Here is a 21,356-nt window from a genome sequence, read left to right as displayed (position 1 = left end):
CCATGTTTTGTTTTCACAAAATAAGATGAACAGCAGTCTCTTCAGCTTCAGTAGTGTTTTTTTTTGGTGGTAAATTAGTTTTTTTGGGGGGGGGGGTTGCTCATTACAAAGTTCAAATTCACAAAAGATTAGGCTAACCTAAAAATCACCAAAGAAATTCAGACAGCTTCCACTGGATAATGAAATGTTTGTTTTGCATTGTCGTGTCTTACTGTCTAATACCATAGGGTTATTGTAGCCATAGAGTGTTACAATTGATAATAGGCCTATTGTAAAAACAATAGTGTAATCATAAGCCTCTGTAGTAGCCCACCGGAATACATAGTTGTGTTAATCCCAAAATGAGAAAAACCTGTACCTCTTATTTTGAAAGCAAAAACTCCCCTATTCCCGGGGATGATCTACCTGTTTCCCCGGAGCTTGACACAGCTCGGTCTCGTATTGGTGTTTGGATCCTTGCCTCTCATTGGCCAGAGTCAGTGGCCCCGGGACTCTCTGCCCTGGGCCCCTCACTTCCGCTCCTCTGACAGAGCCGCTGCTGGACAGTCGGCCTGAATAGCTCTGTGGTCAAAGACTAACGGTGGAAATCACGGCAGTCATTACTGCTACAACTAAATTAGATTATTATTACTAGTATCATTATTAGTATCATTATTATTATTATTATTATTATTAATTGTTTTATTGGCAGTTAAAAGAGGAGGACTGCCAGTAATAAACGACAATCCGATATTCTCCACACACATTTAGCATTTCCAATAAACATTTTACAAGGCAAACCATGTTCAGACCAAACATGTATCATGATGAAGGCACTTTTTCCAGGTTATTATTTTGAAATGCCATGATCCCTATAGTATCCCTCTATTGGGTTCATTATACACATACTTCCCACTATCATTAAAAAGTAATTCACCCAATCAATCAAATACAACAAAAATAGTGTTCAAAGCACTGATTTGGGTAAGCCATTGTTCCACACTAATATATTATAATTAAGATGTATTGGTAATCTGATTAATCGATGCTGTTGTGGCGCTCATTAATACAAATGGCAGTCGAACAGCAGTCATAGCAGTGGTACAACAATCCGTCATAGCACTGTAGTATAGTAGCCACAGCAATGGCGCAAAGTTGCCAGTGCAGTGGACTGATTTAAAAAGAGTAACCTTCACTGGAATCCCATCACAGTTTACCAGAACAATCACAAGCATGGCTTGAATGGACAGGCGGACAATAGATTGCACTGCCTTCCCATCACCGTTATCACGACACTAACAGTATGCACACAATCTAAAAATGTCAGTGCTTTCATGTGGGTCCAGTATCTTCATCACAGACACACACACACACACACACACACACACACACACACACACACACACACACACACCTAGTGATCCGTTTTGATTCACATCCAAAAACAATTAAGCTGAGAGCATTCAGTTGCAGAACAAATGGCTGATCAATGATCGTTTCAAGGCTAAATTCAGACTGATGTTGCTGGTGTGTATTCAGAAACACGCCTCTAAACCCTTACTGAATGCACATTTCAAGCATTAATACATTTTGGAATACTTTGCTATTCACCCGCAGTGTTTATTTTGCAAGAATGTTTTACTTTTAAATTGAGTGTGTTTAATTGGTTTATTTCTATCAACTGGAAAGATGAAAGGCTATCACTGTCACACACCCTGACTCCATACTCTCTCTCTCTCTCTCTCTCTCTCTCTCTCTCTCTCTCTCTCTCTCTCTCTCTCTCTCTCTCTCTCTCTCTCTCTCTGGCCCGGTTTACCAAGCATTATATCATGCCAGCCTGCCGGCGCACATGGCATGCGCCTTCACAGATGTAGGATCCATCCCTCTGGATGTGGATGTACCGCCCCCGTGTGGTCACAAACGTAACTTCGCGTTGCTTGTGTGGCACTGGAGAACGAAAACCCGAGGCGCTCTATTTATTGTATAGCTCCAATTTTTTGTTGAGGGCTAAGAGAGTCTTATTGGAGTTGTTATGCAATTTAAGCCATTCAAAACGCAAATTATACACACAAGCCTACAGGAGTGTCACCAATTGTAGTTTCTGTATTTCTCTATCTGTGGAACATTGGCACCATTAGGCTAAATGTACTTCTTTTTTTTTTTTTTTAAAAGACACTGGCACAAAAATGATCAATCAGTAAATATAATAAAAAGCCAAATTTGAACAAATCAACCATCTTGGGTGAAACAGAATACGGATCACAAGCACAGGTGTTGACATTAACAAGGGAAATTCCCCAGTAAACCAGTAAAAGGACAGAGCCTGCTTGCACAATACCAGTTTTCTTTTTACCATTAGGTGGCGATGTACCAGTTCTGTTGTGACCAGCTGTGTCACCTGGTTATAATCTAGTACTATTTATTAAACCAATATGCTCCACATTTAACTTACTGAACCAAAGTCTGGTCATAGTATAGGAAATATGATTTGGATTCTCTCAACAACAAAAAAAAGAAGATGTACACCAATACGCTGTGATAACCATACAGTCGTACGACAAGGCGACTGCTATTGCTCCCATTGCTTCTGTTACATGTCTCAAGTTCCTATACAGCAAAAGAGGATGTGAGTAATGATCCTTTGTCCACGAAGCTCAAATGGCCTTTTCAATTACACCATCTCCTATGGGCATTTCACAACAGCTGGTAAGACAGCAGGTCTGCAGGTCTCTGCTAAATCCTTCAAAACTGTAATCTTAATATGAACTTTGAATTGAATGCTATTCATGACCATGACATGCATTGCATCATGAGTCTTAAAAATCCCTCCTGAGTTCTCAAAAGCACTAAGACTCTTTCTTTACGTGAACCTAGGAGTTGAAGCAGATTTCTTCTCCTTCTTTTAAGTCTTCCTTTAAAAAAGGTATAACCATGTTGCTGTAATGAATATCTCTAAAAGGAAACAGAGTAGAAAGGGTCAATTCTCCGAGCTCAGATGCACCGAGAGAGACAAACAGACCTCAACTTAAACCGCGGGCGATGGAGCACAATAAAAGGTCGCCTGTAGTCACACAAGTAAATAAATATTCAGAAAGAAATGTCAGCCTGTGTTGCCTCTTCAGCATGGGAAAGGCGCGGGCTGGAGAAAGGGCTCTTTGTCCGACACCACGAAATTAACACTGCAGAGGGTGGACAGAGAGATGCTCTTACACTGGAGGGAGGCTGAATAGTTCCTCTGGTAATTGATCTTGGCACAACAAAAATGATATTGTTTTTAAAGGCCATTTTGATCCTCGCAGCATCACTGGGTTTTAAACACTTCAATGATCAAAGTTTTAACTGCTGACCTTGATGATCACAAACGTAAAAAAAAAAAAGAAGAATGTTAGAGGAGGGATGCGCTTAAAATATTGTGTTTAATAAAAGCTGGAAAAAACATCTCTTTTAAATGTCAAAATGCAGTCAAAATGTGTTCATATTAAAACAGCCTCCTCCACAATCTGCAAATGTAGGCAATCTTGACCTGTGCACAGACACACAAAGACACACACAACTCTACAACTAAAAGCAATACAAAATGATGTACATTTTATTTCCAGAGGTTAGTCAACAGAATATGACGTTTACGAGAAACATTTCTCCCCCAAACAGTGTCAGAAGTCACCGTAACATTTTGGATACTTCATGAAATAAAGTTGATTTTGTTCTTAACAACGGTGATTAAAGAGGAAGAAGTCACGACAAAAAGAGCTCCACTTACCATCCACCACGTCCGAGCCGACACGTCATAACAAAGCTGCCATTTAATGGACCTCTCTGCCAGTTTCCCAGCCATCGCTGTGCTCCCGGCTGTCATCGGACGCTGCGGCCCCGGTGGAAGACGGGACACCTAATCAGAGGGGCATCGGTGGAGGCATGCTGTGCCACATGTAGGCCAGTCCTTGTCCACGTTGCATCATGGGAAAAAGAAGGGAGAAAAAAAAAAATCACACTTGACCAGTGACTTGAACCTGACTTTTGGTAATTACAAGAGCCGTGACCCTGCAACCCTCACCATCCCCCTCCTACACCGACCTCCTCCCCTTCTCCTGCCCACCCACCACCACCACCACCACCCGTGCTTGGAGTGATCCACTGGAGAGCAGCTTGATATCACAGTGTGGCACTGAGCTAAAGGTTGTTGTTGTTGTTGTTGTTTTTTTAAACGACTTCTGCATATAAAAAAAAAAACGTAGTTGTGGGTGATTTTGTTTAAGGATTTCCACTGAAACGTGATTGTTCTCATTCAAAGACGGTCCGATCCATAACCTGTGAAGCAGCCACGAGGGCCGAAAGCGGTCGACAAGAGACCTGCTACTTCTCATTGTCACGGGGGTTAACTCGGGCCAACTGTACTTTGATCCATGACTTAAGACATGTGCCGCGTCCATGTAAATGTTATCTGAATGGCGACTGAAAAGCCCTTTTCTCTCCCGTCACATTCCAATCCTCCTCACTGAGGCCGCTTCGCCGGCAGCTGGATTTCCCCACAGCGATGGTGGGTGGACTTAGCAACAGTAGCGTAGCATTAGTTACAACAAACAGGGCCAACATGCTTGGAAATGACTTTATTGTGTGTTTATTTTTATTTTTTTTGACACGCAGGTCAGAAGTTTTGGGTTCAATCTCACAAAGTACAGTTGACACTTCATAGAAGGACTTAAACACTATAATTAAGCCCCTGCCGTGTAGAAAACATGCTGTATGTTTGCCTTACAGCTGATTGCACCGTACCGGCTTCTTTTAAGAAGAGACTGTTTCCAGCTGACCTTTTTTCCCACGCACCTGACTTTAATAAAGCACCAATTAGGAGCCTAATTAGGAGCCCCGGACCAATTTAATTGGTTCTTAACCGTGGACAACAAAGAGGCGCCCCGGCAGTCGACGTGGACGTCAGCTCGTGACCGAGGAACCTGCAACAAGTCTAACTAGCTGTATCATTGTTATCAGCATCTTTTGAGGCCTTGTTCTGCACGGTTATATGTTGGAACATATTAGTCCTTAATTAACCCATTATTCAGCGTTTCAGGAAGAAGTGGTTTATCATGTGCTTGGGGCTGATTTTTTTAAAAAAAGCTGTTTTTTAACCATAATGTTCTGTTTGAGTGTTAATTAAACTCAATAGTCCTCCCAAATCCCAAATATGTGAATTTATCTTATAGAGTTTTACACGTTGTATGTATATATGTGTTCGAGGGGAGTTTATTTTCTGGAGTCGACATTTCAGATCTTTGACACTATTTTGAAAACAATGTCAGAAATGTGTTTCTCTGTGTTCTATTTAATCTGTTTTATGTCCCCCATAATTTCCTTTTGAAGGAGAAATGGGTCCGGGTTCTTCTGGGTTAATTGAGCCCAAACATAAGTAACACGTGTGGGATGATGGACTGTATATTTGTCACATTGTGCAGCTGACCTAAAGCATGCTCTTCATTCTTTTGGAGAAAGGAAAATGTTCTGGGCCAAGCGCGCGCCACAGCCGCGTTATTGATTTTGAGGGTAAAAATCGATACATTTCATCGTCTTGATTGGATTAACTGTTTCACGTTCAACTTTTAATTGGATTTCTACTTTCTACTATGTGAGCTTATTTGAAAATCAATAGGCCAATCAATACCCCCACGTTCAGGAAGTTCAGCTGAAGATGGAGGAACGTAGTCAGACACTTTGCCAGTGGCAACTCACCCACATGACATCGCTGAGGTCTAAAAAGAAATATAATTATGCCTTCATGAACAGTGACAAAGAATAAAATAATAATTTCTTATCATGTTAAGTGGAATCAGAGCGTCAGGTCGTTTTCAGAGGTTTAAATAAAGGTGATTGGATTGTTTATTGCAGCGTTTAATTGCCTGAATGATGAGAAAACAACAAAAATAACAACAAAAATAGGTTATTGTCAAATATGGCAGGTTTTTTGTTTTTTTTCTGAAATGCTACATAAAGAAAAGTCTACTAAGAAAAGCATAACTGATATTGGGAATGACCCTCATCCCTAACTCATATAGGATATATGTCCCATATGGATAGAAATCTAAAAATGATCATGCTCCCCATAATTTGTGATCCGATCATAAATTTATCTTCCATCTCCGAGACTTAATCCTCGTCTGGGCTTGGCAGAATGGCAGCAGAACACGCCAAGCCACTAACTCCAATCCTAGACAGGTACGCAGCCTCGTATCGGAGAGATAACTGGTCCAAGCGTAGTGTATGTTTTTCAAGCATGTGGCTAATTATTTCTTTTGTTCAGCCAGATGTCATAGACGGAACAAGTAGCAGGTGGTCACTTATTTAATTAGGCCAGTTGACCAACCATTACCAGAGATTAAGAGCACATTTAACCCAGGCCGCTATTATCGAGACGGGGCCATCCCAAACTGCCAAATTAAATTTCTCCCCCGGCCCATTTCGAACATACATGTTTGTGTTACATTTCATTACAACATTTCTGTTTTAATATTAGTTGTAAAAACAACGACATAAGTGGATGTTCTTCCAGGACCACACATGTTTTCTTTTTCCTGTACTAATTACCATATTTTTCAAAGATTTTAAGCACCTCCATCAACATCAAGCATCCACCATCATAAGAGAGAACACTTTAAGGAATTAGGAAATTGTTGACCTTTTTTTTTTTTTATATATTCAACCCTCCATGGTATTTTTTTGGGAACGCTCAAATTGTAGTCCGGGGATTCTCATGAGGTGTGAGATCATATTAGAATTTCACTGACATGTCATTTGTTCTTATAAAGACTAACTGTATGGATTTAGATATTCAAGCTTTTTTGGGGTTTGTCGAATGGGCAATAAAATGTGTGTGCGGGTGTTCAGTGTATATTTCAAACATCTAACCATTTTAGACAACTGGCATAGATTATGTTCACGGCTCATGCACACATTACACACGCCTCAGCGAGACCAAAGAACTGCTCCAGACAATGAACCATTCGGTTGGGGGACAACTGAACTGCTGCTTGGGCTCTTATTGTGACACAAATCGTACGGAGGCCGAGAGCCTCCAGCAACACTTGAACCGTCCTGGAAAGTGTGACTGTGATCCTGCTGACTCGGGTATTTAGTGCAAAACTGGCTGAAAATTAGATTGGAAAAAATAGAAAAGTTATTGTTCTTTTGGTTTAAAGTGAATATCACGTCCATTCAAAATGCTACCAGTTTAAGGAGCATAATAAACAGCTATTACTTCAGTTATCTATTAAAGTAATGCGCGTGTTGAACAGGCCACAAAAGATCATTATTGTCTGACCGTGGGCCTCTGAGTCATCACATTACACATTTTACGGCTGATTACATCACATAATAGACAAAGGGAACCAATTGTCTGCGGTCTTTTTTTTTGTACGCTCCATCTACTTTTTTCTAGACTTTGCTCTTCAAAGGTAACGACGTCCTTCTTACCTGCTGTCGTCATTTTCTGGCTTCCAAGACATGAAAGAGCCTTTTTGATCATTTGGTCGGGTTATGAAGCCCCTGAAATGGACACAAATATATACATCAAAGGATGTAACGTTGGGTATGGCAACGCGAGATAAAAGGTCTACTGCTCCTTCAGAGCTCGCCTCATAGCCAATGTCTCCATCTGACATCATGTTTACTAGTTTATCTCATGTCTACAACAGTCAAATAAAAGCTTCAGTAAGTAGAAGAAAGAGAAAAGAATCAGTTCAAACTTATCCAGAATGTAATTTATTAGAATATGAATACCGATATGATATTTTATATAATCACAATGAATACAGTTTTCTCGCATTTCATTTCATATGCTTTCTTCACATAAAAAAAAAAAAAAAAGAAAAAAGGATAACAATATGCATGGCGTATTCATTTAATTCACGAAACGTAACCGTTCCAGTGTTTGAGGTCTGAACAAAAAGAAGAAAAAGAAAAGTCCACAGATCCAGGCAGAGAGCCCTGAGGGACGCCCGTCAACAGCTGAGAGGGGAAGACGGTGAGCCGTGCACAGCCCCTCTGAAGGTCTCCTGCAGCTCTCGATTCCAATCAAGCCGAATCAAACCTGTGTGTTTCTCTAGTTCTAACATCAGGTGGATTAGGAGGATCTCATGTACAACTCTACTCAGCAGCGACAGTAGTGTTAATCTGGGCTGAGGTGACTGAAGCATCGACGCGTGTTTCAATCTGCTGATCCCCGGGGAGTGAGCGATGAGGGGAAGCTCTTCTACCCGGTGTTCACATACTTACATTACTGCTGTTGTGACAATACAGATGGCTTTACATATACACAATGCTTATTGCTTTAAAAAGAAACTGAATGGAAACTGTCAGTATGCCAGTCACACACACACACACACACACACGTTGCCCAGCCATAATCCCAAACAAACAAAACAAACAAAGCACACAAACATCCAAGAACCTGAATCTGTTATAATAAAAAAAATTAAAAAAAACACTGAGCCAAAGTCATCAACACACACTCATGGAAATGCGAAGATTTCAGATTTGAGTCAAACACAAAACACAACAACTGTAAGTGGAGGCTTTCCTTCAGGAGTGCCATCGTGTGCTCGTGGGACAATCAGTGCATCATATTTTAAAACTGCTACCGTCACAAATTGGGTGAAACATGCATTTACCGAACGCCTGTTGACTATTGCCCCATTCCCCCCCGGTCTTTGGGCTTTTCATGTAGACCCGACATGGCGATGATGACGTACCGTGAGGGTAAAAAGAAGACCTAGAAAGGCACTTAAAACTACTTGGATATTGTTATATTTCCCACATATGGCAAGCTGTGTTTACGTACAGGCGCATCTATGCGATTGCCAAGTATTAAAGACGATGACAACCATGCTCTGCCAGTATTATTATGCACTGAATCCTCTTCTACGTAAGTATCCCATTGAAGAATTCAATAAAGTCTCTAAACAGTACCGTAGTGTTACAGCAAAACCATCATAAAAGCATCTGTGGTGTGTCACCACGCTAATGCGCTAGTCTTTGTATCACCGCTTAAGATATGCATTTATAAAACCACTGGTTCTGACACATTTAAGACCGAACTACGACAGCCGCAGCACTAAAATCACAAATTATATTGCACAATTAACGTGTTCAGAAGTGAGGGGAGTGATGACAGTGCATCCGTAAATGCTGTGGTGGACCGAGCCAGACGGACCCGTGTGAGAGGAGTTACGGGTATTTGCTTGTCTTGCCGAGAGTTGAATGATTAACTGGAAGGAGAGTAGCGAGAAAGCTAATCAGGGTATGAATCCCCCAAAAAACTGTTATTTTCAAGGTGAACAGAGTCATTTAAGCTGTATTAATATACCTTTCATAGTATGTGACACTCAAACCCCCCCTCAATAAGGATTTCCCTTAGAGAAACAGCTTGATTATTAGTGGCGAAGAGTTACGGTCTGCTCGCTGTTACATGTCTTCATAGCCGGCTGGCTATGTGTCGTAAAAGTGTCCCATATCAGTATTCGAGTTATATGAACTTTGTTCTGTGGCCATGCTTAATAAAAACATCACATAGGAAAAAACGGTCGTCGAACAATACGAGAAAAACATTCATGAATCATCGAACCGAACAGGAATGCTTAAATCTTTAAAAAAACCAAAAAAAACACACGAATATACACTGCGCATGCATGACAAATAAAACTGACATAGTTACGGTAAAAGAAACAAGGCACAAACCGTATACAAAAAAACTGCCTTCCTAATAGACACACTGGTTCGGCCCGTAGCTGATTAAAGGTCAGTAGTAAAGGCTCTTTGTCAAAGTAACCTGAGAGGGGTCCCTTTCGCCAGCTGCTTTCGGGGTAAAGACTTCCATCCTTCTGATGCAATTAGCCATTAAAAGTAGTTTCCAAATGCTTAAAGTAGCAGTCGCAGTGAGTAAAAAAAATTAAAATAAAAAAAAAAAGCAACATTTTCCCTCATCACCCACATCGGTGTTTCTCGACCCGGTTTCCTGCCAGTCAGTCTAGGCCTTGTGGAGTAAAAAAAAAAAAAAGGCAAAAAATAAAATCTAAAACATTCTTAAGAGTTTCCGGAGACCAAAACTGCCCAAAAGAGGTCGGAGAAGGCGAGCGGAGTCCCCCCACCCACCCCACCCCAATTCAATCGCTGCAGGACAGGAGCCGCTGGAGTGCTGCCGGCCTACACGTGGGTGCGGAAGTGGTGGCTGGCTTGGATCGGCTCTCTGCTTCGGAGCGGGATGAGCCACAGGAGTTTCCAGCGAGTGCCGCAAACTTCAGCTAGCGCCCACTGCCAAGATTTCTTTGAGCCATATCTGAAAAGAAGAAGAAGAAGAAGAAGAAGAAGAAGAATACAATATTATTTTATACAAAGAAACAGCATTTTCAGTGAGCTTTACAGGCGGTGGTAGATTTATTTTGTTCCCGTTGGAAGGAGCCATGCTGACAACTTTCCCACTGTTTCCAGTCCTTATGCTAAGCTAAGCTTAGCTTCACACTGAACGGCAGGAAAGAGAATAAGTGGCGACTTTAGGACAAACGGAGTGAACCGGACTCACATTTCATTTGAGAACTGAGCCATTTTCTCGATGGTGGTAGTATCCTGTAATGGGGGGGGGGGGGGGGGGGGGGGGGGGCAGAGGACAATGTTAAATGAGATGATCATTTCACGTATTGCTCCTTCAGGCAGCTCCATCTCTTGAAAACTGTTTTTTTTTTCTGTCAGCAACAGATCAAGTATAGACATTTCTACCATTACAGCTCTGTCAAAATTACCGACGAAAGCTGAAAATGACCTCATGGGAGATATTAAGAGTGCAACAATATCTTGCGGTTAACTGCCGTCACTGACTCAGGATGTACAAACACGCTCACCCAGCCTGACCCCAGACTTTCTCTCTTGTTTCTTTTTCTATTGATCTCTCCAGCATCGATTGCTTTATTTCTGTGCACTACGTCCTTTGGTTCCGTCTGCAGCTCAGAGTGCTGCTGCCTCTCTTGATGGGACAGAATTAGCTTTCAATAAGACAGACAAACAGGCTAAATGCTATGAATAAAGTAGCACCCTGCTTGTTTTATAGATCCGACCAAGCTGGGAAATATTTGCTGCAGTCGTTTTAAGAGACGACATAATCCGAGTGACCCAATTAGAGCCGCGGATGTCCTTTCTTCTATGCATCGCGCAGTACTCACAGAGAGGATGCCGGTCAACTGAGTGTAAAACAGGCTGGTCATGCCAGCAAACATGACCAGACCCGTGAGCGCCGACACTCGCAGCAGAGCCAGTTCATGGCGTGTCGTAAACTTCCCCTGGCAGAGGAAAGCAGAATGGCAACAATGTGATCGCTTATGTAAACATACATTTGAATTCAGCATCCTCGCACGGCACTTTGAGACAACGGATAGGTAAACGGCGAATACTGCCTGCAAACCTTGCTACACATGCGTGTCTGAAAGGCAATCTGTGTATGGTGTACTTATGTTCCCGTTGAATGTACCTGGTCTTGTCCTGAAAGCGGCTGAAAGTAATAGTACTGGCAGAAGTCCAGCGCCAGGGTGAACAAACTGAGGACCTGAGTGTAGAAACAGAGCTGCAGGAAGAGCCAGTGGTTGTCTTCTCCCACACAGTTATTGATCCTGGAAGGAAATAAAGAGGATTTACGGTGTCAGTTTGGGCTATTTTCATGGAAAAAAACCCCAGTAAAATGCAAAAAGCGTTTACACGTTGCCGTTTTCCTATTCTACTTGTCACCATCGTTTTCAATAGGCGTCCGATACATAAGGTAAGCCCTTTGTAAGTGTGTGTGTGCGTCCTTACCAAGGACAGTGATGGTCCATCCTGCGCACACAATGGCCACAACGGCTGCAGTGGTGGGACCTTTTGGGTCTCATTAGGTTGCACTTATTGCACAACTCCCAGTGCTCTCGCTCTGCGACGCACAGAAATGTTGGTTATTACAGGTGGTGTCGGCCTCGGTAGCAGACATAGCGACGCAGTAATAAACACATTCAAACCAGTTTACAGACTCAGAGGTATTAAAAACCACGGCGATATTCCTAACTAAACTAAATAAACGTGCTCCAATTGTATAAAATGAGGAACAAAACTGGAAGAGAATTCAAATGCCATCAGTTATTTCATTTATACCGCTATAAAAGATGCATCGGGTAAACAATCACGCATGTGCACAATCTGACAGTCTGGATTCTGGATCCATACCAGCGTGAGGTATGTGGGGGTCCACGGGAAGACGGCCGGGATCTGCTGTGGAAGCTCTGAATAGGGCCGCGAAGCAGAGGGTCGATGCGATGTAATAACCTGCCGGAGTAAACAGCGTTTAATACGGGTTCAATGTGTGACAAGCGAAGAAGCCCCCCCCCCCCACGGTGGCATCACGGACACTCACAAACGACGATAGCCCAGGGGATGTGTCCCTCGTTGTAGTGTGGATGTAGAACCAGTTTAGGGATGAAGAAAGTGTTGTAGAGCCAGATCCCAAACACCATGCTGATGCACAGCCAGCCCATGGGGTCCACCACAAAGTGCAGTCGAAGCTTCATGGCTGCTGGCACTCCGGGGAGGGGAGGGGTGGGGGTTAGGAGGGGGGAAGCCTACAGTGAACACACACACACACACACACACACACACACACACACACACACACACACACACACACACACACACACACACAAGGGAGATTTAAAACAGATCTCCAGATAACAAGACAGGAACTGGTCACCTGCTCGCTGACATAAAGTTGAAAAACATGACCTACAACATTCAACTGTGATTGTTATATTAGTTCCTCGAGGAAACCTTTTGATTGCCATCTTGATCAGTGTTGCCATTAGTTTGTGTAAAGTAGTATTCATTATTATCCTTGAGGAAGGCACAGGCCTACTATTTTACTATAAAGCAGGTATGTGTCTATAAACAAGCCCAACCTTAAAACTATCGTACAATGATTTAAACATGTTTTAATATTAGCATCATCTGCTAATGTAACCCGGTCTATAATGAGCACCGACGGCCCTGATAAACCTGCTAGTCTGCAGTCTAACCCTCTATTAGTCATTGCAACAGCTCGCCTGCTCCATCATTCACACGCCTGGTCCCACTGACAGCCGCGATGGGCTCCGCAGCCCTCGGTGTGTTAGCTCACGTCAGCGGGCCGACGCGACTTCACTGAGCCGCATTAAAGTGTGTGAAGGAAGTCATTGAACGTGCGAGGCGTCAGCCGCCATTCCCTACGCTAGAATGAGACGATACATACTTCTTTTTGGTCGCTGTCCTTCTCAGCGCACGTATCAGTGTGGCTACTTCCTCATCCGAGCCTCTGTGGGCTGGACAGGAGAGGTAGCTCGCTACCTGCCGTTTAAAAAAAACACCCCAAAAAAAACAGGTTTCCGGTTTGCTTATGTTTACAAAATAAAACTTATTTTTTTGTTGTTGTATGGGACTGAACATAACGAGCACATTGAAGTAGTTTTCTGAAAGGAGCTTATTTTGTCATTTTCATTTTTTTGTTTATTAAGATGATTTCAACTTCTATTTATTAATTATGACTTTTTTATATTTACTCATGTTCTTACTTAATTCCCTCACTGTAAAGAAACGCTAAAAATGGGAAAACAGAAAATTAATGAATTAGAAAATTAATCAATTATGATAATCTATTTATCTATTCATGATTCATGGTTCATGTCATGGTTAATCAACAGACTATTATTGTTTAACGTTCACATGTAGACTAATCTTGTTTTGATATCAAATATATATTGATATCCAAACTCCCTCGGGAAGACATTGCACTCTTTTGGTGGGACATGAGGAGACGATGAATGCGGGGACTCCGATTTAACTGTATACCACCGTGGGCTTTTATTTTATTTTAACAACAACATGCAAGTGTCCTTTTGTATCCTGGCTGTCTACGGCAGCTTGACTCAGCAATCGTGGGCAGGTGGGCGGTGGACGCGGTTAGAGCGCAGTGCACCATCGGCAACAGGGAAAACGATCTGCTGCCGCCCTGTGGTCAAACATGAGTAGTACACCTGGAGGCAGTCTGCTTCGTTCACTTCTATGATTTAAATTTGTTTTTAAATAGTATATCGGCGTTAATGCCTTAAACGTACCACCGCTCACTGTATTATAATTATGTATTGTATTTTATTTGAATTAAAATATCTAAATACAAAAGAAATTTGAATGGCGAGTTCTCTTACATGACATGTCCGTGACGTAATTCAACTTCCGCTAGCATTAGCGGCCGGTGTTTGTTGACAGCAACGCCGCTTAACATAACTCTACTGTGGTAGTGTTATCGTGTCGTCAGGGCAAAATGGCATCATCCAACTCATACAAACTCAGGTGCTCCATCCCGGGCCACGAAATGGACGTCAGGGGACTCGCATCTGCGCTTTTTCCAGATGGAGCCTTCGTGTCTGTGTCCAGAGACCGAACCGGAAGAGTCTGGCTACCAAACTCAAGGTAGCTAGCATTAGCCTGCTACTGACTAACTAATTGTGATTTTTGGCTCGGATTTATTAGTTTGTACGTCACGTTAACTATGTTGTCCGGAAAGATGCCCCGACCAAGACTAGTTGCAAGTCAACTAACGACTCCAATGAAGTTATTTAACAGCAATACTATTTTTGTATTCATGTGGTTAGCCAAGTTAGCTAGCAAGCCGTTTGCTAACGCTTACTCAAATTAGCTTTGTCATTCATTCAGCTGCTCCTCTGTGTTGACAGCATTGTTGAATGTTCACAGCGCGAATGATGGAGTACTCGCCGAAGTTAACCAGATATAGATTGACATTATGATATTTTGTCTGTCAGTTAATCCACTGGTCTTTCTTGAAAGTATTAGCAACACAATTGTCAACCACTTGTTCATTACAAAGATTCCGTTGCTCTCTTTCCTCTTCTCTTACAGCCCAGACAAAGGTTTCACAGAGGTGCACAGTTTGTCTGGCCACTCCAATTTTGTATCCTGTGTATGTATCATTGGGCCGAGTGAAACATATCCTCGCGGACTTATTGCCACAGGTGGAAATGATAATAACATATGTGTTTTCACACTGGACCAATCACAGCCTCTATTCACTCTCACAGGTCACAAAAGTACAGGTGAGTTGGTTGTACTTAATGTTGTCCTCTCAGGGTCATTACGGTCTAATAAGCATTTAATTTGCTTTTATATTTTTCATTATGCCGAGCATCGCAGCGTTCTAACGTTTAATCTCCACAGTTTGCACTCTGTCTTCTGGGAAGTTTGGGACACTTTTGAGCGGCTCATGGGACACCACAGCCAAAGTCTGGCTCAATGAGAAGTGCATGATGACTTTGCAGGTACGCTGAAGCTTCTGTAATGTAACTCTGTAAATCTCCTTTTCCCTGATCTATTTCATCTATGCAACTGTAATAAGCAAAACTATCATAGGGTGTTGTGAGAGAGCTAAATCTATCCTTGTTCATTTACTACAGGGCCACTCGGCAGCAGTGTGGGCAGTGGTCATCTTACCTGAACAAGGCCTTATGTTGTCTGGATCAGCAGATAAGACCATAAAGCTTTGGAAAGCTGGCCGCTGTGAGAAGACGTTTGAAGGTGAGACTTTGCAGAGGGTTGACATGAGTGAACACTTTTTTTCCTTTTTCTTTTTTTTGATCTGTGTGCGGATAACTAAACATGAATTTGGCTGAGCATCTTAATCTAGTCAACGATAATTATTAAAGACATTTGTCTAGAGATCCAGGGGCTTCATGTTTAAAATCCATGATTACAACACAACATGTCTTTTTTTTCTCTCTAGGTCATGAGGACTGCGTAAGGGGGCTAGCAGTGATCAGCAACACAGAGTTCTTCTCTTGCAGCAATGACACAACTATCAGAAGGTGGCTGGTGACAGGCGAATGTGTACAGGTCTACTCCAGCCACACCAACTACATCTACAGCTTAGCTGTCTTCCCCAATAGTCAAGGTTTGTTTATTTATATTGATATTGAAATGCCTTTTATAAGAGCTGAATGTGAGACTTGTAAAGTGCACATTTGTTGTCCTGCTGTCAACTGGTTGCCTTTGACCTCATACTGGTGCGTTTCCCTTAGATTTCGTAAGCACAGGAGAGGATCGGACTTTGAGGATATGGAGACAGGGAGAGTGCTCGCAGACCATCCGTCTGCCGGCCCAGTCTGTCTGGTGCTGCTGTATTCTACCTAATGGGGATATAGCCGTTGGGTCCAGGTAAGAACTGGCATGCTGTGTGGTCATTCCATAGTCATGCACGTGTCCCCAAACACATATTTAATCGCCTTTTCCTTCTACTGTTTACTGCTTTCATATCTTACCTCACTCTTGCACTCACACACCGTGGGGGACATGCCTCAGATGAATAGACACAGTAAGTCGTGTTGCTGCTAACCCAAATGCTGCTTGTCTGTCCACAGTGATGGCATTATCCGCGTGTTTACACCAGATGAGGACCGCATAGCGAGCGCAGAAGATCTACAGGCTTTTGAGGATGACCTCTCAAAGACCACCATTGACCCCAAGACAGGCGACCTCGGAGACATCAAAATGGAAGACCTCCCAGGAAGGGAACACCTTAATGAGCCTGGTTAGAAAATAGACATTTATTGTATCATATTGTATATCGTTAACGTTATTGTCTGCTCCCGCACCTATTCCTAGGTCTCTGACTTGGAGGGACACTCGTGACTTACAATGTCCCGGAAAAGAGCCGTGCGAGGCGGAGATCTAGCTCTCTTCATATGAATTACCCGGCTGGCCTGATAGATGAGCCGCAACAGAGAAACAGCCAGGGAACCCTCTCTTCCGTGCGCACCGAACTCAGTCGGCACCGGAATACTGTGTACTCCAAAAAAGCCTTGGATAACCTCCGCTGAGAGAAACCTGGTTTTAATTTGAGTTGGACAGTTTCACCAAAACCCAATAATAGTAATGATTTAATACTTAAAGGAGCAACAGCAACACAAATAGTTGTTTGTTCACTTTATCTTTTTGACCGCTGAACATCGGCTTCTTTTTACACCTCGGTAAATTATGTTTTTTATGCTCACGCGGGAATCATTTGCTTTAATATATGTATATTTTCGTTATTTTCTTTAGCGTGGCATAAGGCTTGGATAGTGGGCTATTAGTGCAATCATTTCTGAAAAACCCTGCAAGCAGATTAACAGATATGAATCTCTTCCTAACTTCACGATAATTTCTTAATGACCGGCGCAGAGCGAGGTGTCATCCAGATTTCCTCCCTATAAAGCACTGAGATGGGTGTGTGATTTCAGTAGTGTGCCGTGTGGATGTGTTCTGCAGACACACTTCTGAGGGGCTGAGTAGAGTCATGGGTTATCTTATGTTCACCGTTTTCTCAATCTGGTGGGTAAAATTATAGGCCTTGGCATTACAAATTCTCCTTTGTCCAACAATATAACTACTGTATTCACATCCAATTCTGACAATAGAACAAATGCCAATGCTATCCCCTCCATCAAGATTTGTTTGCTTACTTCCTCAAGGGAATCGTGACGGACAGACACGTCTGATTAAAGATGGAGAGAAGGTGGAGGCATATCAGTGGAGCGTCAGTGATGGCCGCTGGATGAAAATCGGAGATGTGGTCGGAGGCTCAAACCAACAGACCTCCAAGAACGTGATGTATGAAGGAAAGGTAAGGCAGTACGCTTATCGACGAGGCAAACTGTGCATGCAGGCATGAGAACCGTCCCGAATGACGACTCCTCTCCCCTTAAGGAATACGACTACGTCTTCACCATTGACGTGAATGAGGGAGGGCCGTCCATGAAGCTGCCGTACAACGTGTCGGAGGACCCTTGGCTGACCGCGCACAACTTTTTGCAGAAGAACGACCTCAGCGCCATGTTCCTCGACCAGGTTGCAAATTTTATCATAGAGAACACCAAAGGACATGTGGTGGGACCGGCCCTGCCTGCTGGTGGTGACCCATTAACTGGTGAGGCCAAATGCTAGATACTTGGGCTTGTTTTGTCTGCCTTTCAGAAACAGCCAATGTCTTCTATACCATACATGTTTTATATGTTGACTACAGCAATAAAAGGTTATTGGACTGATTTTTTAAATTTCCTGAATGTGTTTTGTTTCTTTATCTGACAGGAGGGGCTCGGTACATCCCCGGGGCGTCTGATGAGAGGCCAGGTTTTGGAGCTGATCCCTTCACAGGTACAGACTAGTATGTTAACTGAAAGATTTTTCCCAATCTGAATTTCACTATGGATATTATTTCACAGCATTTTTTATTTATTTATTTTCTCCACAAAGGTGCCGGTCGCTACATCCCAGGGTCGGGTCCGAACCCAAGTGCTCCTGCGGGTGTGGCCGATCCCTTCACAGGTTTGTCACTTACTCAAGGGATTGGTTTGTGTCAGCTGTTCAGTGGTAGACCCACAAACACATGTTATCCGATATGAAAATGGGTCAATCCAGTCGTGTTTTAGTTTTTTTAATCCTTTAATGTTCAGTGTTTCTCTCATTGGTTCACTCTGCTTCCTACTCTACAGGGAGAGGTGCCTACTCCTCAGCAGCCCTCCGACAGACAGCAACCAACATCTACTTCCCCAAGACCGATGGTGTGAGCTTTGAGCAAGCCAATTCCTCGCAGATCATTGGTGAGCATTTTGAGTATAGGTGTGATTTATGTGTCTCTCCAGCCTACATGTGTCCGTTGAGAATGACTGATGAATGCAGGACAACCAACGCTTAACCCGGCTGTAAGGTGTGGGAATTATCAAAAAGCTCAAACTGGTAGTATAGATTCTACACATTTAAATCTAAGTAGAGAACACTTTATTTTTAGCTTTCGGTCTAAAGAACCTTCATCAGAGCGTACGCCTCAGTTAAGAATGATGAAATATCTCTAAGAACTCTATTAATAGATTGTGAGTGTCTGGACACATGAGCTCTTTCCAAAGGCCCCTGGATATCTTTTTCCTCTTATCATCTCACTGTGTGATGGGAGCATGTTTATTTCTGACAAAGTTAGAACCGTTTATATTATGCAACATTACAGACTTCAGTGTTTATCTATTTCATTTCTGTGCTCTTCTCACTGGTTTGAAATGGGCGACGCTCAGTTCAGAAAATGTGATTACGAAATATTGAAAACTCTGATGACGTTGGTCTGTAGTTTGGGAGCTGTCGATCTCTCTTTACCCTTAAGGGAAAAAGACTTTCATGCCAACATTTTGGTAAATCATTTAATTATCAAATATCTTTTGCATCCTGTCTATGGGTGTGCAACTATTTTTCCTTTACACTTGTGTGTATGCACCGTGGTCGGCGCATCTCCCTCTCACACTGTCAACAACACCTGATAAAACCACACCCACCACCACAGTCCTGATGAAGCAGAATAACCATGGTGTTAAACTCTTATTAAATTATATCCTATGATGTATTTTTCTAGCTTTTTGTTATAGTACTTTTTTTTTTTTTTGCATGATATCCCAAATAAATCATGGTTTAATTTCTTGACATGAGAATGTTGTTTTTCCTGGTTCATTTCGGTTCCCTTACTGTGTCAGGGTTAATGATTTCTTCTTTCCTCGCCAGCCAAGATAAAGGAGCTGAACGGAGATGCACCTCAGGAGCACAGGCTTTCCGATGAAGTTCTGGAAAGCCTTGAGAGACTACTTGTGTCTGTCTCTGAGCCCAACTCTTCCAATTCTCCCCCAACCATCCAAGAGATCAACCTGCTGTGGAAGGCTTCTCACTGGCCTGAAGGTATACATTTTCCATTCCAACCCAATTATAGTTGTTTCATATTTGTGGATTTATTTTATGGTTGTGGCTTGTGAGAAAAATACAACGCACTTTTGCAAAGTTAGCTCTCAAGCCAGGGATGGAGATACTCAGTTGTGCCTGATTATGACATATGAAAGGGAGCAAAATCTAAATCTGATATAGGCAGCCCACAAAAAACTGACTAGTTTGTCTTATTTCACAGTGTGTGGGTTGGTAGACACAACAGACTGTTTCTACAGTAACCTCGAACGACAAACCATATACTGGCTCTAGCCAGTGCCTTTCACATTTTTTACATTACACAAACTGCTCCTACGCATCGTAAGCTGCACAGTGCAAAACCGTGGTACGGCCGCCTGACCTCCATTGCTCCTAAAGTAGATTTATAGTGATACGGATGACCTCTCCGAGCGAGGCAAACGGCCACGAAATCCTACACACTGTCCCTTTTTAAGGTTCTTCAGTTCATTACTGTTCACTAACCAAACTGCCCTTTCTTTCCCCTGGACTTTAGACATTGTGTTTCCTGTCCTGGACATTATGAGGCTGGCGGTGCGCCACCCGCAGGTTAACGAGAGCCTCTGTGGAGAGTCCGAGGGAGTCCAGCTGTGCAACCACCTGCTGAGCCTGATGAGGCCCGAGGGGCGTCCTGCCAACCAGATGCTGGCACTGCGGACTCTGTGCAACTGCTTTGGAGGCAGGCACGGCCGAGCCCTCCTCCTGGCCCAGCGTGAAACGGTGCTATTGCGTGCGGCCGACCTGGCCAACGTCTGCAATAAGAACATCCACATTGCCCTGGCCACCCTTGTGCTTAACTACGCGGGCTGCCTGCACAGCCAGCCCGATCTCGAGGCCAAGGCCCAGTGCCTGTCGGTTGCCAGTAGAGCTCTGGAGACCGTACAAGACAAGGAGGCCGTGTTTAGGCTGCTGGTGGCCTTGGGAACTACTGTGGCCTCAGACCAGACAGCCCGGGACTTGGCTCGTTCCCTAGGTGTCAACTCTCAGATTTCCAAGTACTCATCCGTGTCTGATCCAGCAAAGGTGGCCGAGTGTTGCCAGCTGGTTTTAAAAGAACTACAATGATGTGAATGATTAGAGAGAAAAATGGCACTTCTTTCTTACTATCACTCTGTTCTGCTTAATCAGTTGTGGTGGAGACTTAAATAATTGTATGTTCTGCAATAAAAAAGGACAAATGAAATCTCTGCATATGCTTAGCCTGTGTTTTTATTACTGCACCACCTTTCTGATGCCCCGTGACTAATGTGTTGGTTAATGTGGGGAGAATGCATGTAATAATGGCTTATAAATGTGTGTGATTATTAACAATACAATGTGTACAAGTTAAATCTATTTGTAACACGTTTTATATGATTTCCTACTGTAATTTTACATGTTGACTTGAAGAAATAATACATCAATGAAGTATTATTACAGGGCAAGTGAAATGCAAATCGTAACAGGGGGAAAACAGCTTTGGATGAAGGACGTGGCTCTTGTGACTAAGTGTCCTCACAGGTTAACGTGTCTTATTAAATTGACCGACTGCTAACCTCCAGACTACCGAA

The 21,356-nt window shown here is 42.9% G+C and overlaps 2 protein-coding genes across 2 annotated transcripts; one reads left to right on the top strand and one right to left on the bottom strand.

Annotated features, from left to right (window-relative positions):
• Positions 1–7,708: 7,708 nt before the first annotated feature.
• Positions 7,709–13,376, bottom strand: zdhhc21 (zinc finger DHHC-type palmitoyltransferase 21). Its single transcript, XM_034557525.1, has 8 exons — positions 13,259–13,376; positions 12,392–12,596; positions 12,205–12,303; positions 11,803–11,914; positions 11,483–11,621; positions 11,178–11,294; positions 10,544–10,587; positions 7,709–10,300 (listed from the first exon to the last, which is right to left on the bottom strand). Exons 2-8 carry the CDS (start codon positions 12,543–12,545, stop codon positions 10,168–10,170), a joined length of 798 nt encoding a protein of 265 aa, XP_034413416.1. The 5' UTR covers positions 12,546–12,596; positions 13,259–13,376; the 3' UTR covers positions 7,709–10,167.
• Positions 13,377–14,234: 858 nt separating this feature from the next.
• On the top strand, positions 14,235–20,995 carry plaa (phospholipase A2-activating protein). Its single transcript, XM_034557348.1, has 14 exons — positions 14,235–14,475; positions 14,923–15,116; positions 15,238–15,338; positions 15,474–15,594; positions 15,800–15,967; positions 16,095–16,230; positions 16,434–16,603; positions 17,526–17,677; positions 17,761–17,980; positions 18,142–18,207; positions 18,307–18,378; positions 18,546–18,653; positions 19,597–19,767; positions 20,303–20,995. The coding sequence occupies exons 1-14, from the start codon at positions 14,327–14,329 to the stop codon at positions 20,869–20,871; spliced, it is 2,397 nt and encodes a 798-aa protein (XP_034413239.1). The 5' UTR covers positions 14,235–14,326; the 3' UTR covers positions 20,872–20,995.
• The last annotated feature ends 361 nt before the right edge of the window (positions 20,996–21,356 follow it).

The sequence above is a fragment of the Cyclopterus lumpus genome, chromosome 18, assembly GCF_009769545.1.
Source record: "Cyclopterus lumpus isolate fCycLum1 chromosome 18, fCycLum1.pri, whole genome shotgun sequence".
Classification (NCBI taxonomy): Eukaryota; Metazoa; Chordata; class Actinopteri; order Perciformes; family Cyclopteridae; genus Cyclopterus; species Cyclopterus lumpus.
This window is presented reverse-complemented; position numbering and strand designations above follow the sequence as displayed.